The sequence below is a fragment of the Ammodytes marinus genome (genome assembly GCF_949987685.1).
Source record: "Ammodytes marinus genome assembly, chromosome: 20".
Taxonomy (NCBI): domain Eukaryota; kingdom Metazoa; phylum Chordata; class Actinopteri; order Uranoscopiformes; family Ammodytidae; genus Ammodytes; species Ammodytes marinus.
The window spans coordinates 6,501,525-6,516,721 of record NC_137224.1 but is presented as its reverse complement, the minus strand read 5'-3'; the positions used below and the strand labels follow the sequence as shown (position 1 = coordinate 6,516,721).

The 15,197-nt window shown below is 41.4% G+C and overlaps 1 protein-coding gene across 2 annotated transcripts; it reads right to left on the bottom strand.

Annotated features, from left to right (window-relative positions):
* Nucleotides 1-452: 452 nt before the first annotated feature.
* ldb3b (LIM domain binding 3b) lies at nt 453-14,717 on the bottom strand. Of its 2 annotated transcripts, XM_080048793.1 has the most exons (10): nt 14,671-14,717; nt 14,068-14,413; nt 10,490-10,641; nt 10,155-10,227; nt 7,392-7,414; nt 5,644-5,841; nt 4,740-4,763; nt 2,949-3,118; nt 2,823-2,859; nt 453-1,110 (listed from the first exon to the last, which is right to left on the bottom strand). In XM_080048793.1, exons 2-10 carry the CDS (start codon nt 14,161-14,163, stop codon nt 1,014-1,016), a joined length of 870 nt encoding a protein of 289 aa, XP_079904919.1. In that variant the 5' UTR covers nt 14,164-14,413; nt 14,671-14,717; the 3' UTR covers nt 453-1,013. The 2 variants fall into 2 exon arrangements, with proteins under 2 accessions (XP_079904919.1, XP_079904920.1); XM_080048794.1 differs by lacking the exon at nt 4,740-4,763 and having other exon boundaries at nt 14,671-14,715.
* Between the last annotated feature and the right edge of the window lie 480 nt (nt 14,718-15,197).

Sequence of the window (15,197 nt, the reverse complement as noted above, 5' to 3'; positions counted from 1 at the left end):
CTGGCTAAAGAGATGGTGGAGCCCTAAACAGAGCTAAAGAGAAACATGTATTGGATGGCCAGAAATGGACCCTAAAATAATGCTAATGTTGCTATGTGTCTATCTGCTAGATGTGTTAGCTTGCTAACATTTCTACCGTAACAATATAGTAGCCTATGTAATAATTCCTGCATTCGTTTTTTTTTTTGTATCTTTTTGTTAATAAATCATACTGGTTTGTTTACTACACAATGAGTTTGGATATATTAGGGCATCTGGGTATTTCAGGCATACTGTATTTGATGCATGTATAGGGACATCCTAAATCTTTTTCTGGCACACTAAATAGTATTGAAGTCTGGGTATTGGAACACAGGAATATGTCACTGTTGTGTTTAAATCTTGTTGTAGTGCCCCCAAGTGGCCACAAAAGTCTTTTCATCTGTGAGCTTAAAACAGTTCACTTAGCCGTATGGTTTTAAGAAAACATTTATTCACATTGATATCGGTACATTTTTGAGTGCATTTCTTTTTTACATATTGTGTAATGTGCATGTAGGTAAATCTCTATGTGTGTTTGTTCTTGTGTGCCTTCTCACAAGCATGCGTTTAATGTTAAAATTCATATATTTGTGGATGTGGTTTATGTACTAGGGCATAAAAGAAACTTCACTTAAATACTTATTATTTTTTTTGTACAATTTTCCCCTTTCATTACAAGAGATACAGAACCCGAACAATCTGGGAACAAAAAAAGAAAGAAAAACCCAAATGCGAGATCAGGTCTTAGCAGCGGACGGATACGTTTTGACAGTTAAAATCGAGCTTATGAACACATAGCATTCTCACACTAACAGTTAGTATCTCACATTCTACTAATCTAGGGCTATAACACTATCTCACATTCCTGAAGGAGTTCCTTTCTCCTCCTGCTCCTTTTTATCCCTCCATTATTTATCCCCCTCTTCATGTTAACGCCTGTGCTTTTGTCCATGTCCTCCCTCATATGTTATCGTGTTCTCCGCAGCTCTCCTTTATTCCTGGACATTGAGGATCTGTGAAGACAGTCCTTGGTGCCAGTTCTTCAGCTTGGCAAAGCGGGGCCCTTTCACCTCCGACTCAAACTTCTCTCTGGTGGTGTGAAAGGCAAGACAAGGCTGTTAAATGAGCTCTTATTTGCATTTTAATAGGAATAGTTGAACATTAAGTTAGATGAGGAGATTGATGATCACGTTCAGTAAATATGAAGCTACTCCCAGTAGCCAGTTAGCTTAGCTTAGCACAAAGACTGGAAACAGGGGGAAACAGCTAGGGGCTCTGTCTAAATGTAACTAAATCTGCCTTCCGGCACCTTAAAAGCTCACCAATTAAAACTATATATTTGTTTAATCTGTTAACCAAAATACAAAAACGATAATTTGATTGCTGGTCTTGTGGGTTGTTTTTTGGCGATGACCTCTAACTTTGTGGAGTATCCACTGACTGTCTGGTGTGTTTTTTTACACTTTAATTTAAATAAACTATTAACTACTATTGTATTAATTAGCTTCAGATATGCTGGTAGATCGATTTGGTTCATTTTACAGAAAGCCAGGCTGGCTATTCCCACCGCTTTCCAGGGTAGGCTAAATGCTAAGCGAAGCTAACCCTCGGCTCCTACATAAGTTAAATACGAATATGAGAGTGGTATAGAGTAGAAAAATGTATGTTGGTATATTGTTTTGCATTCCTTGAAAGTACAGTAAGACACATATAAGTACAGTAAATAACCAATATGATCAAAATTAACTTTAACAGGGCGAGAAAATACTGTCCCAGACACCGTATTCCAAGTTTAACCTTCTTCAAAAGAGCTATTTTGGCTAAATTACAGAGGATTCAATGATCGATTGAAAATTAAAGCTCCCATATTATACACTTTACGGTACTATTATACACCATATTATATGGTCTTAGTGGTCCCTAATACGTTTTTCTTTAATTGTTTGCTGAAAAAAACTTTCAGATAATTTATTGTACTATGCTGATGTTCAGCTAATCTCACAATGGCCTATTTTTTAAAAAGAGCTGCAGCTCCCCTCGTAAATATACAATCTTTGAGCTCCCCCCGCCCCCTGTCCGGAAGCGAAGCCAGATACGCCTCGCCCTCTGTCTGTCAGGGCCGTGGACCAATAAGAAATAGGGGTGTGGGCTGCACAGTGGAAGCTTCTGGCTTTCCAGTTTGTGAGGTCAGAAACAAGGAGAATTCTGACTGGAGTATATTGGGGGGGGGGGGGGGGTGGGGGTTTCAGAAAGGGGGAGAGTGAGAAAAGGAGAGATTGTTATTTTTTTAAATATTTTGGCAGTCTCTAGGCACACCGTGGACCCATGGATATGTTTGAACACATTTAAAAAGTGCATTTAGCATAATATGTGACCTTTAATACAACTCTCTTATTTGTACAATAAAATGAAGCTATAGCCAGAGGGCGGTTATTTAAGTTTAGCGTAAAGACTTGTAACTAACTAATAGAGGATGCTAGGGGAAGGGACGTCCAGGCTGTTCTGTTGGCCTCTTTGTCACCGCGACCCAGAAGGATAAGTAATCAGAAAATGGATGAATGGATGGACAGACAGACTAGCTATTGACTTTAACTGCCAGTCTAAGCCAAGTCTGGTTTTAGCTTCATATTTAACGTACAGACACCAGAGTTGTATCAATGTTCTTGTGTAATTCCGGGAGCATATTTCCCAACTATTTATTTAAAGGGCATAAATATCAATTACACTCTGAGCTGAATTGATGCAGAGGAGATGGATTACTCCTCCCTCAGAGTCTTCTCACTTTTCTTACACCATCTTACCTTGACTTCGCCAGGGCTTCCTCATCTGGGTCTTGCACTGCGGGGAGAGAAATTAACGAGTTCATCCGAGAAGAGTATGGAGAAGAAAAAGAGAGAAGGTAAGGACAATAGAGTGGGTGTACTGACTGTATTCAGTGCCAGTGATGTGGGCCAGCATCCTGAAGCTCTTGGACTGCAGGTTGGCAGCACGACGAGCCCACTCAGCCATATCCTGGTTGTTTTCTCCTGGCCTGATCACTGCTTGGTAAACGGGAGACGCGCAGTCTACCACGGGATCCTTGACTGGAAGAGCTCCACTGCAGGGTAGAGAGTACTGTTAGAGCTCTGAGAGTGTAGCGCTGTAGTGTATTTAAAGCCCCCCCCCCAAAAAAAAAAATATTGTAATCCCAAAAGACTAAATTTCAACCATGTAGTAACGTTTACATTATATTACTGTAATACTTTTAGTATGATTTTGGTTGTTAAATGCGAGATAAAATGTTGCAGTAGACGCAAAAAAGGCCTGAAAGCTGGAATATGGTTTACTTCTAACAGGGGAATCCAAAAAATATTCCTTACCTCTTACTTGTTCACAGGGAAATTATCAATAATTTTTGAGTGCATTCATTAATGGAATAACATTTCCGCATCAATGTATGTATGCTGTAAAAAGGGTTTTCTGCTTTCTAAATTTCAATTAGCTAACTTTAAGGTGTGTAAGGTAATTTGACATTGTTAAGTGTGTATTGGCTTCACTCTCATCTGGTTTATAATAATTTTCACTTAATTTACAATTTTTTTTAATTACTTTTACGTTGTGTATTTCAATTTAATGAAATACTTTTTACCCTGACAGCTGTCGTTACTTCTTATATATTCAGATATAGAAAAAAAGATATTCAACAACAATAAATCAGCTAATAAATTATGATGTATTATTGTAGATTGAGCTAGGAGTTAAAATTAGCTCCGCAGTTACCTGCTTCAACAGGAGTGATGCATATAAAAATGCATCAATAATTAAAATCCAATTATCAAATATTATTTATTCTGAAATAAGCCATTCTGCATGACTGTTCTTCCTTTTGGCACTTGAAAGTAACTACGAGAAACCTTTAATTATTTCTGAAACAGTCTCGCTTTTCCGATGATGATCATAAATGAAATGTAACAGCAAATGAGACCATCCGAGCAAAGAACGCTATTTTTATGTACTGTAGTTTCTCTCAATGCCTTTGTCCGGGTACACTCACCCAAGAACAACAGCTGGCGTCGTAAAAAACTATTATTTTAAAGCGCTCACATTTTGTATGCTGTTATGTTTTTTTTGTTGTGTAACTGGATTTGTGTTGCTTAAAACAGTCTTGTTCGTTCATCGTTTATAAATGCTGTTTTCTCTATGTTGTCCCACTTTAAAGGCACCTGTACCGTAGTGCACAGTAGACACTGGAGTGAGTTCACACAAAAACATGACTTGATAGGGAACTTTCAACCTTTTTAATAAGTGTTAGAAAAGTGAGTGAAGTAGTATACGTTTTAAAAAACCTTGATTGGATACTCAGAACATTCCCATGCCACAAAGTCCCATCAGGTTCCCGTGGCTGTAATGCCGCTGGCTTTTTTTAAGAGGAGGTCTCAACAGAAACCCTTATCAGACTATGGCCAAAGCACTTCTAAGTACTTTCAAACACATAACTGAGTCTGTGGTTAGTGAGCTTGTCCATCAAACGGCATAATTTGACACATACCACCACCTCAACAACACATATTCAAAACACAATATACAGACACATGATAGTTTGTTTATAGAAATGTTTTCAGTGGGATATTAGTGTATGAAACGTAGAGCAATGCACAAGCAGTTATGAATTCTTTATGATAACGGAGACGCGTGAGTGAGGAGAGGCAGGATGGAGAAAGGAGCGCTGCTGTACTTACGACAGGGGGGAGCCCGCCTCTTCACTGAGGTCACAAACCAGGAAGGAAGGAAGGATGGGGAGGGACGGGTGGAGGACGGCACAGGTTTGGTTGGTTGGTTGTTTTTGGTTGTGGATGGAATGAGCAGAGGAGAGTGGGTGAGCGGCCCAGAGGAGTACGTGGCATGGACACAAGACAACACGGAAAAGCCCAAGCAAACTGTGATCTAAACGTCCAAGTTGTAGCAGCCTATAGCGTTAAGGTTCAACAGCTGCTATTTGAGTTTGGGCTTTTCAGAAGAAGTGTCCTAAAGAGTTGTTTCAACCAAATCACCAAGAAAGCATATATTAGTTAAGGAATTTTGAAAAGACTGTTTTCCAGGCCTGGAAATGAATTAACTGAATGTTTTGGCAAAGTTTTGAATTTACACTCATTTTCACTTCATAAAAGTCAAAAAACATGTCTGACGCTATCCTTAGTCCTTATTGTTAAACTCCTGCTTGCTTGATTATCCACAAGAATGCCTGGGAAGTTCGTATTTGATAATTCTCAGCTTTTGACGGACAAATATAACACATGGTTAGGAGAAACGAGGTAAGAGCCTCGTTATTGATTGTGAAACAGGCTTAAATAAGGTTATGGAAATTGTTCAAATGTCATGGAAAAGGTTTGAAAATGTATTGTTAAAAAAAAACGTGTGGGAACTCTCAATGCCTATCTTCTACTATCTGAATGGTTAGAAACTGAGTTTTTTCTTTGTTTGTAATTTGGGTGAACCGACCCTTCTATTCGTCAACTCAACGCAGGCCAGTTGGATCAGTGTGTTGTCGTGTGTGTGTGTGTGTGTGTGTGTGTGTGTGTGAATGCGGTGATCGCGTTAAAGACTGGGGAAAAAGTGGGATTAGTTGGGTGTGTGTGACCTCACCCTTCATGTCCCTTGCCCTGCGACTGCCCTGCGATGGCGTCCATGATGGCGTCCTGTGAGTACATGCTGATGGGTGTGTTGTACTGGGCATGAACAATGGCGGTCTTTCCGCCCGGACCCTTCACCTCGATGGGCTTGTGGGTGGACAGGGCAGAGTCTTTCAGAGCTATGGGGTTGAAGCTGGGAGTGTACTCCACACTGTGAGGGCCAGGGGTCAGTGGGTGGAGGAGGAGGAAGGAGGGGAGGGTTCAGGTGCAGGGGTGAAGAGGAGAGGTTAACAGACGGGGGAGAAACGACAGAATAAGCACCAAAGGTAAGGGAGGAAAAACCGGGTCAATGTGCAGTACTGCAACTGACAGACAAGAAGGGCTGTTGAGCTGCTCAATTTTAGCTTTTTGGAGAGACCTCATGTATGTACACTTCACTCAGCTCACTCTTTATGGTATCTGTGTCCCAGAACACTGCCATATACACACTGTTTTTTTTCAGGATGTATGGTTTTCACTATGGAGTGTCAAAATGTTTAGGGAACTCAAAAGTAGTCAGACCGCTGACTAAATTTATCAAAATACAAATTCACAAGATGGCAGATTTATTTCTGAATGCAAGAAAAATAATATTTGTTAAAAAAAGAGCTAATAGGGCTGAATCTATATGCCAACAGGAAATGACTCTCGGGTACATTTGTATGTTAACTTCAAAATCCTTCTCTTTTCTCTCCCTGTGAAACTAACCATTAAACCCATATGCATAACAGTACAAGATGTATTTATAGCATTAGTATTTCCTAGTATTGGGACACAGCATGTCTACTCAATCTAAGACTTTGTACATCATGTATGGCCGAGAGCTGAATGACTACACTCAAACCAAAAAATGTAATAAAAATGTAAGGAAAAAGACTAAAACATTAATTCAACCTGACACACCAGTCCAAATATAAACCAAACATGCTAATCATTTTGAAAGCAACCACCAGGCCAAACTGACAGATCATTACCTGCAGGTTTCAAATGGCACACAGTGAAACACACACTCAGCGGATGATGTTTTACTGATACACGCAGCAGCAAAAAATACATGGTTGTATAAAGGACGCCTAAAACACCATCGCTCATGCATTTAAATACTGTAATGTACTTTAAATCTATTCCTATTCACCAACATTAAAATTAAAATTCAAAGAGGGCCAGCAGAGATGAAAAACGTAAAGAGATCATGGTAGAATAACAACATTAAAAAAAAGATTTAGATTTATAAAGAATATAAATGTGCTTATTTTGTTTATTTTAAACAGAGTGGTAATATGAGTTATACTTTAAATGGTACAGTCAAACTACTTCATATACTGGAATCATTTAATTCAAAGTTTTTTTAATTAATAATTCACAAAGTAGGCCAATGAAGAAAATGTAAAAAAATTCCGACAAAATATACTCAAGTAAAGTAGCGTTACCTTAACTATACTGTCCTAAAGTAATTGAGTAGATCATTCTTAACTTTCCATATCTAGGGCCCAGAGATGCTGTTAATAACATATCTTGAATGTTCAGCCTGTGCGGTTATTGTTGCAGTTGCCTGAAGAAACACATATCACACACTGGATATGCAGTTAAAGTCATGTTGAAGCCTCGGTTCAAATCAATCCATGTCGGACACAACATCACTTCACACCAAGATCACCAGTAACAGATTTCTAGAATAACTGACTTCATGCACATGAGATACTGGAATATATTGGTACTGACTTTCCAGCTGTGTTTGCGATAACCTGGAACACAATGGACAAAGAGAGAGAGAGAGAGAGGGGAAAGAATGTATTGAATCACCCAAGGTATTTTGGTGATAACAATGGCACCGTATGTATTTGTAGGAAACTATCCAGGTACAGTGCTATGCCGTAATCCCATGCACAGGTCAGAATAGCAGCCGTTTGTCATGGCTGGGATATTTCCCTTATTCCCCTGCATCACCGGGAGTGACTGACAAGAGCAGAAGCGTCTCTATCACATGGCGCAGGACGGGGGACACATTTAGCACAGAACAGCCACAAATACACGCCACGACACAAACACGACACATAGGCCCACCACCTGATCCACTTATGTCAGGACGGCAGCTATTAGGCCACACATACAGCATACACCAATCTGAACTGTAGGCCGGAGCAGGCAGGCCACCATTACCGCAAAGGGAACCTCAGTCATAAGCTTGCTTAAAACACTGATGTATGTTAAGTGTGAGGGGCGTGGCATATCACACTTTGTTACATTTGGGGCTTAATAACATGTGGCAGATTGCTTAAAACAGTTGTAGCACATCCGATGCAGTGGGCACCTACGTTTTCTTATGAATTTTGCCGTTTCTGCTTGTTGGCCTGTGGAGTATTGCCAGCCATGATTCACCCAAACATCTCAGCTGTTAATGCCATTGCAGTGATTCGTCCTTAGAGTAAATGGATGTGTTCAGGATACAGTAAGTTAAGTGTAACGGGCTCGGCAGCACCTCACATGTGAGACATTTCCCCATAGCAGAGAGGGGGTGGCTGGCTGGCTGGATGGGTGGGTGGCTATCTCAGGTTTGACTAAGAGGCATCGAGGGGATTCAGGATGATGGTGTGTAACCAGAGCGGAACATTCCCTCACCGTGTACAACAGCTGCTCTCTCCTGTGTGTGCGTCCCAGAGCAAAATGAGAGTCCCCATGTACTGAGTGAGGTGGGGCCGCTGGCATGATACTGCCGGCATCCTCCTGCCATTGGCCCAAAGCACGTTCCCCGACACCTGACGACTTACCGTCTGCCATGGCTGTAAAGCTATTCGGCTCCAGAAGGGAAACACATTAGTGAAGACTGATATCTGGATGTGATATGTCAGAGGCCAAGTACATTGTGCCCTTAATAACCACTTCAAGTATTCCATGACTGAGCCTTTACCCAAACCCATTCCATCCCGCTGAGGAGAGGTCACTCATCGGTGGATGATTCCAACTGAACTGTAGTAGTCATTGCAACATACAGTATAGTAAGGATAAACACCATACTCCCGGCAGAGATAACACAAGCCTTTTTCACACCCAAATGTGTAAAATAATCTGAAATATTATAATAACTGTTTTTGTGATATGTTTTTCTATTTGAATGAAATCCTATGAAAAACCAACACACTGGCGGTAATGTGTGTGCGATGCTTTCAGAATGTGTTGACATTAGTCGACATAAAAATATGTATCTGTTATTCAAGGAAATCATGGTTAATTGCAGCCCCTAGGTTATCACAATAAATAAAAGAGAAAAAGGGTCCTACAACACCAGTTTGCTTTTGCCTGAAGTTGAGTCAAAGTTGACTTCACCAGGACTTAAAAAATGACCAAAAAGAAGCCTCACAAGCACATCAAGAAGATGGAAAGAGATGCATTTCTTAAAAATAATAGGCCTCAAAATTCTAAGATGATGTATTTTTTGTAACTCCCCGCTTTCATTTCTATTTCATAGTGAACAAGTCTTAGCATTAGGAAACCACCATCTTATTCATATCCTGTTGTAACCACTGTCCACTTGAATCTCAGTCTCATTTTAAGTAACCTGTTTGTTGGATGGAATTTGATCGGGCGCTGAGGTCAGACCTGCCAGTGATAAAGATCCTCATATTGCCCTGTAGTCCGATCTAATTCTCCTCTAGTACCTGGAGTCCGTCCAGGCATGATTGTGTGTACGCTCCCGAAATAGGGCCACGTGTGAGAGCAGCCGATGCTGGGATAGGGATGGAAAGCTCTGAGTATATTTTCTGATCAGGGTCTTATTAATCTGAGGTTAGATGGGGGAAACTGTGGATCGCATTCGCTTCATTCCTCCAGAGTGAAAAGCAGAACTGTTGCCAAGGTGTGTTACGTCAGCCTGGTGAGGGTGTGTTGGTTTTTGGGTTATCCGTGATGGGTTTAAATAGTCCCCTTTGGTTACTGCTACATAACTGGAAGTTATTTGTCCGAATGGTAACCTACCCAAATGACGAAACTCTCCGGGAAGCCTCCAAGCCTTCTTCCAACTTGCCTTGCATCTGCATCATTTCTCGGAGAGTTTCAGGAGAGTAAAGGCCGATTGGGGAATTGTACTGACCCACTTTTTCTAAGTCCTTAGAAAGATTTGGAAGAGGTGAAGATAGAGAGATACAAAAGACAGCTTTGAGCTTGTTTTGTTTTCGTCGTAATTTTTCCTTTCGAGTGGTTGGTGCCTTTGGTCTGCTAACCTCTGACCTGTGCAGAGGGCTGCCTGCTGTTGAAGTGCAAATATCTGACACTAGAGGGCAGCAGGACTCTGCTGGATTGCACCATAAAGAATCGTGAAGACGTTAATCTCACTGGGACAAAAATACAAAGCACGTACTAGCACATACAGACAACATAAATACAAACAACATGTACAGGTGTACAGGTCTTTATATATAATTGTGTAAATCTGGTATTTGTTGTGTTGATTTGTCTGTTTGTTAATTATTGCTGTGGTTGTGTTTATACCTTCTGGTGGGGGATGATTGGCATGGGGGAATCCATTCTTTGAATTCCTGCAACTCGCACAGGACGTTTTGATCTGTGAATTAAGCACAGTACAGTTACATCACAATTTGTCACTTTTCATTAGAAAATACAAGATATAATATACAAACAGTCTGCAGGTTAATTTAAGTGAACACTTTGAATTTCTCCTAAACCCCCATAATATCACCCTCTGATCTCTCTTTTTTTCTGTTCTTTTTGTCAGTACCTTGAAATAAGTTTCTGCATAATTTACTTTACATTTGTTTTGAGGGGAGAAGGGGTGTGTTTGTACGTAAGTGTGTGGGGTTGTTTACTTCTGCATGGTGAGTGACAGTTTGTTTGCTGCAGCCTTGATCTTGTTTTGGGCCTCCAGGTGCGTCATGCCGTCGGTGCTGAAGTCGTTGATGGCTGAGATGATGTCACCCTGGGCCAGCTGACTGCCCACCGCCTTGCTGCCCGGAGTTATCTATGGACGAGTCAACACATAGGGGGTCACACTGGGATCACTTAAACACATTCTTTAGGAAACACTGAGTCGAAAAAAAACATATACAGTTACACAGCCATATTACAGTTTAGGGAGGGATTTTTAAGAGTGATGGATTAATTCCCCAGTGGTTGTGAAATAATAAGAACTTTATTCATTCTTTTGACTGTTCTTTTTCCGCTTTAAACCCCGGGTTCAAAACAAAGCATCATAATTGACAGCGCTTGGCTATCGTTACTTATGCTGTGTGTGGAGCAGCTTAGTAAATAAGCCTCTAAGGTAGAGACCAGAAAAAGATGATGCAAAATAAAGAAACACATCAGCTGTGCAGATGAAGAGCAGGATAAATATGTCAGCGTTACAGAACAGAACCACATTTTTTACTAAGGGGTCTATTAAGTCTCCACAGCTACAAACAAAGCCGTCTGACACAGAATTACATAAGTAAATTACAATTATAAAACAAATACCAGTAGCAAAGCATAATTTTCCTTTTTTTTATTACATTTTCAACTGTAAATGGTTCAGTTGGCTCAGCAACAAAGCCCGACTTTAGCGTTTAAGCTACACAGAAATGAGGTTTAAGTGAGTCCAGACTGAGGCCCCTGGGCATAGGCCTACAGTACTCGGTCTAAGCTTACAGTCAACTCGTTAAAGAGTTAAAAATAAGCAATGCTGTTGAGCCTGCCTGGCTTCACAGTGATTAACCCTACAGAGCACCCTCCACATCCCCCAAAACAGACACACACACACACACATACACACACCTGCCACTGACATTCATACAGGACTTTATTGATTATGTCTGTTTGTTGTTAGGATTAAGTATCTGCAATCCAAACATTATGCCAACATTGTACAAAACCTTTTGCCACTTTTTCTTGGACTCATGTCCTTGTTCCTCCTGTCAACCTTTCCCAGCTTTTTGCTTGTGTGTGTGTGTGTGTGTGTGTGTGTGTGTGTGTGTGTGTGTGTGTGTGTGAAAGCTAGGTTACAGTAGTATTTGCATGGCTTCCTCATTGTAAGCACACACGCGGAGACACATAGCACGGCCCGGGCCACTCTGTAATGTGTTTTTTTATTCCCATCAAATACTTCAGGCTTAGATATGGAGGCTGATTCCTTGAATTGGATATTGATGAAAGAGCAACTATGTCTTGGATTTCTTTAAAGGTGCTACGAGGAACTTTTTAATATTTCTAAAAACGGTCTCATTTTTGTAACAGCAAACAATGCTATTTTTATATAATTTTTCTTATTGCCTTTGTCATGGGTACGCTCACCCAGGAACTACAGCTGGCGTAGTAAAATCACTACCGTCTTTGTCCATAGGGGGTGGCAGAATTAACACAAACTGAAAGTTCCTCGCAGCACCTTTAAATATCTCGTCTCTACAGTATTGGACCAAATACTTAATATAGTATATAGTAGCCAACCGCCAGAGACTGTTCTCATTCATTTAACCTCAATTCAGCAATTAAAGATATTTTTTTTATTCATATTTTTAAGATATGAAAGCCCCTTTAATAGCAGTAAAAACTGTTTGGTGTATCACGTATATAAAGACCAGGTTCCTCAACTCAACTAAGAAGACGTGAGGAATCCACCTATCTTTTCCTAGTTCTTTGCCAGAGCCGACCGAAATCCAAACCATAGCGGTGTTGCGTCAAACTGTAATGGCACCTCGAGGTGTCATGTCGGAGCTGCAAAGTTTTATGATATGCCTGTCACAGAGCCCAACGTGACAGCAGGATGAACACAAATCCAATGATACCATGTCACATATACTCAACAAGATCAAAGCAGCCCGCAGGTTCCCCTAAGACCCGGGGATCAGGAGACAATAAACTAACAGATGTCTGGAGCTGAGAAATATACCAGAATGTGGAGCTTAAAGTGGGAGGGGGGGGGGGGGGGGAGTTAATATCATTGTCTCTACACTGTTCAGCTCAGGTAGGAGTTATCTCCAATTCCACTACCTTTCCTCTCTCTCTCTTTCTCTCTCTCTCTCTCTCTCTCTCTCTCTCTCTCTCTCTCTCTTTTTCATCTCCTGAACCCATCAAATCCTCCATCCATCCATTCATCCAATGCTTCATCCCCTAAAGGTGAAACCGAAACTGACTATAGGCGCACAATTTTAAGCTTAGTAAAGGGTAACACAAGCTGCCATTAGCTTCCTCGCTATCCGTTCACTTCTTACCCGTTCCCATTCCCATTCCCAGCCCTCTCCATCCATCTCCACCACCTCTCGTCCAGTGCTATATAAAGGAAATGCTGTAAATACACCCGTCAGTCTGCCAGACAGAGAGAGAGAGAGACATAGATATATTAGAGAGAGAGAGACAGAGAGAGAGAGACCCAGTCTCTTCTGCAGAGGTTAAAGCAAATGTATTTGATGTAAATTATTGAGTGGCACACTATTTTCCAAACTTTTAAATTCTTACTTGTATTGGCCAAATAAACGTTATCTTAACTGATGGTTGATATAGAAGGAGCAGTATTTATGGCTATAAAATCATCTTGTTTTTGTGTCTTCAACTCTGCTGTGCTGTTATTGATGTAATGTCTTTTATAGACAAATCACTCTCAGTGTCCTCAAAATCACGCCCATGTTACACCTGTTTTGTTTTAAGAGCAATGTTCAATGTGAAAAGTTGAATATTGCAGCACCACCTCTACTCCAGTAAAACTATTCCAGTCTTTCCACTGCTGCTCTATTCTAGAAATCTCTCTGGAGATTACATCTGAGCCTCCCTGCCATCATCATGTACAGCAACATTACATAACCGCTGCCCAGGCCACTGCTCGCGCATGCACGCACACACACACACACACACCACACACACACACACACTCTCTCGCTCTATCTCTCTCTCTCTCTCTCTCATCACACCTGCGCACACATGTCACACGCATTCACACAGAATGCACATGCACCGAAACAAGCTTGACATGCAGATACTTATCACCAAACCAGGTGTAAAGGTAATTTTTTTTTCAGATAAAAAGGGTAAACAAACTTTTTTTTAAATCACCAATTTTTTTCACCAAAATGTTGTTTTCTCAGAGATTCAAGCAGGAACTCTAAAGTTAACGCTTTGATCTGGCCATCGACCAGTTGTGTGTTTACATTATTATCACTGTCCATTGTGTATGTTGATTTGTATTGTCTTTGAGTGGATCAATTTGTACCAAGTCATTCGGTGTTTGTGTTGAGCTATTTCTGTCACATTATATCAACATTTCATATCGTTTTTTTTTTGGCCCATTGTCAGTTTTGCTATTGTTTGCGTCAAAGTCACATAGCTCTTTATACTTTAAACTTTTACTGTATTGGTGAGTACAGCTTTTGCCACAACACAAATGTCACGAGGCCCTGTGAGGTCTTGGGACTCGTTGTCTTACCCTGGAGATGGTGAGTGGCAGGTTGAAGTCCTTTCCTCCCTGTAGTCTGAAGCCCCATGGAGCAGGGCCATTCAGATTCACTGTGTATGAAGTCATCTTGGGTTATTTAAACGTCGACTCTCTCCTCCTGCTTACAACTCCTGCCGGCTGTGTTGGCTTGTTGCTGTGCCCTTGTTGTGCGTCCTGCCCTGCTATCCGTATGGGCCTGGCGGGGGTCGCTTCTCTTCTCTTCTCTTCAGTCCTGGCTTTCACTACAGTCTCTCCCCGTCTGCTCCTAGCTCTCAGGACAAACACCCAGGGTGGTGGTGGTGCTGGTGGGTGGGTTGGGTCAGGTGCTGTGGAACCTCTGTGACACACACACACACACACACACACACACACACACACACACACACACACACACACACACACACACACACACACACACACACACACACACACACACACACACACACACACACACACACACACACACACACACACACACACACACACACACACACACACACACACACAGATAAAAACACAACCAGTAAGCTGTAGCCACTGAAGAGAAAATAACGTAAACTTCTGTAGTCACAAATTCAACCCTTGACCTCTTACCCTTGGAAAAGATAAACTGTCAAATTTAAGAACTATCCCAAATCAGATTTAAAGCTAATGGTTAAATGGAGAAGAGTTACTTGCCTCCAGAGTTGCTGAGGACGAGGGACAGACAACCCTAAGAATAGCCGAGGTGAGCAGAGACACAGGGGCCCTGGCCCTTATAAGGCCTGTAACACGAAGCCCCCCAGAATGCTTCACTGCCGATTCACATCGCCAATATAGACCCCTCTTACTGCGACACATTCTCTCTCTCTCTCTCTCTCTCTCTCTCCCTCTCTCTCTATCTCTCTCTCGTTCTTTCTCTCTTACTGCTATCAGTTCATGCCGCTCGCACCTCATTATCAGTAATCAGGCCCTGTGCACTGATGTTGTTCCGTTTTTTTTCTCAGTCTGGCACTCTTTCATTCAGAAAAAGGAAACAACAAATTACCCAGCGCGGATTCCCTATAAAACGCCCGCACCAAGCTGATTGAGCTGTGCCACTCCTGTGTTTGGGTGTTTGTGTGATAGGGAGCAATTAAATT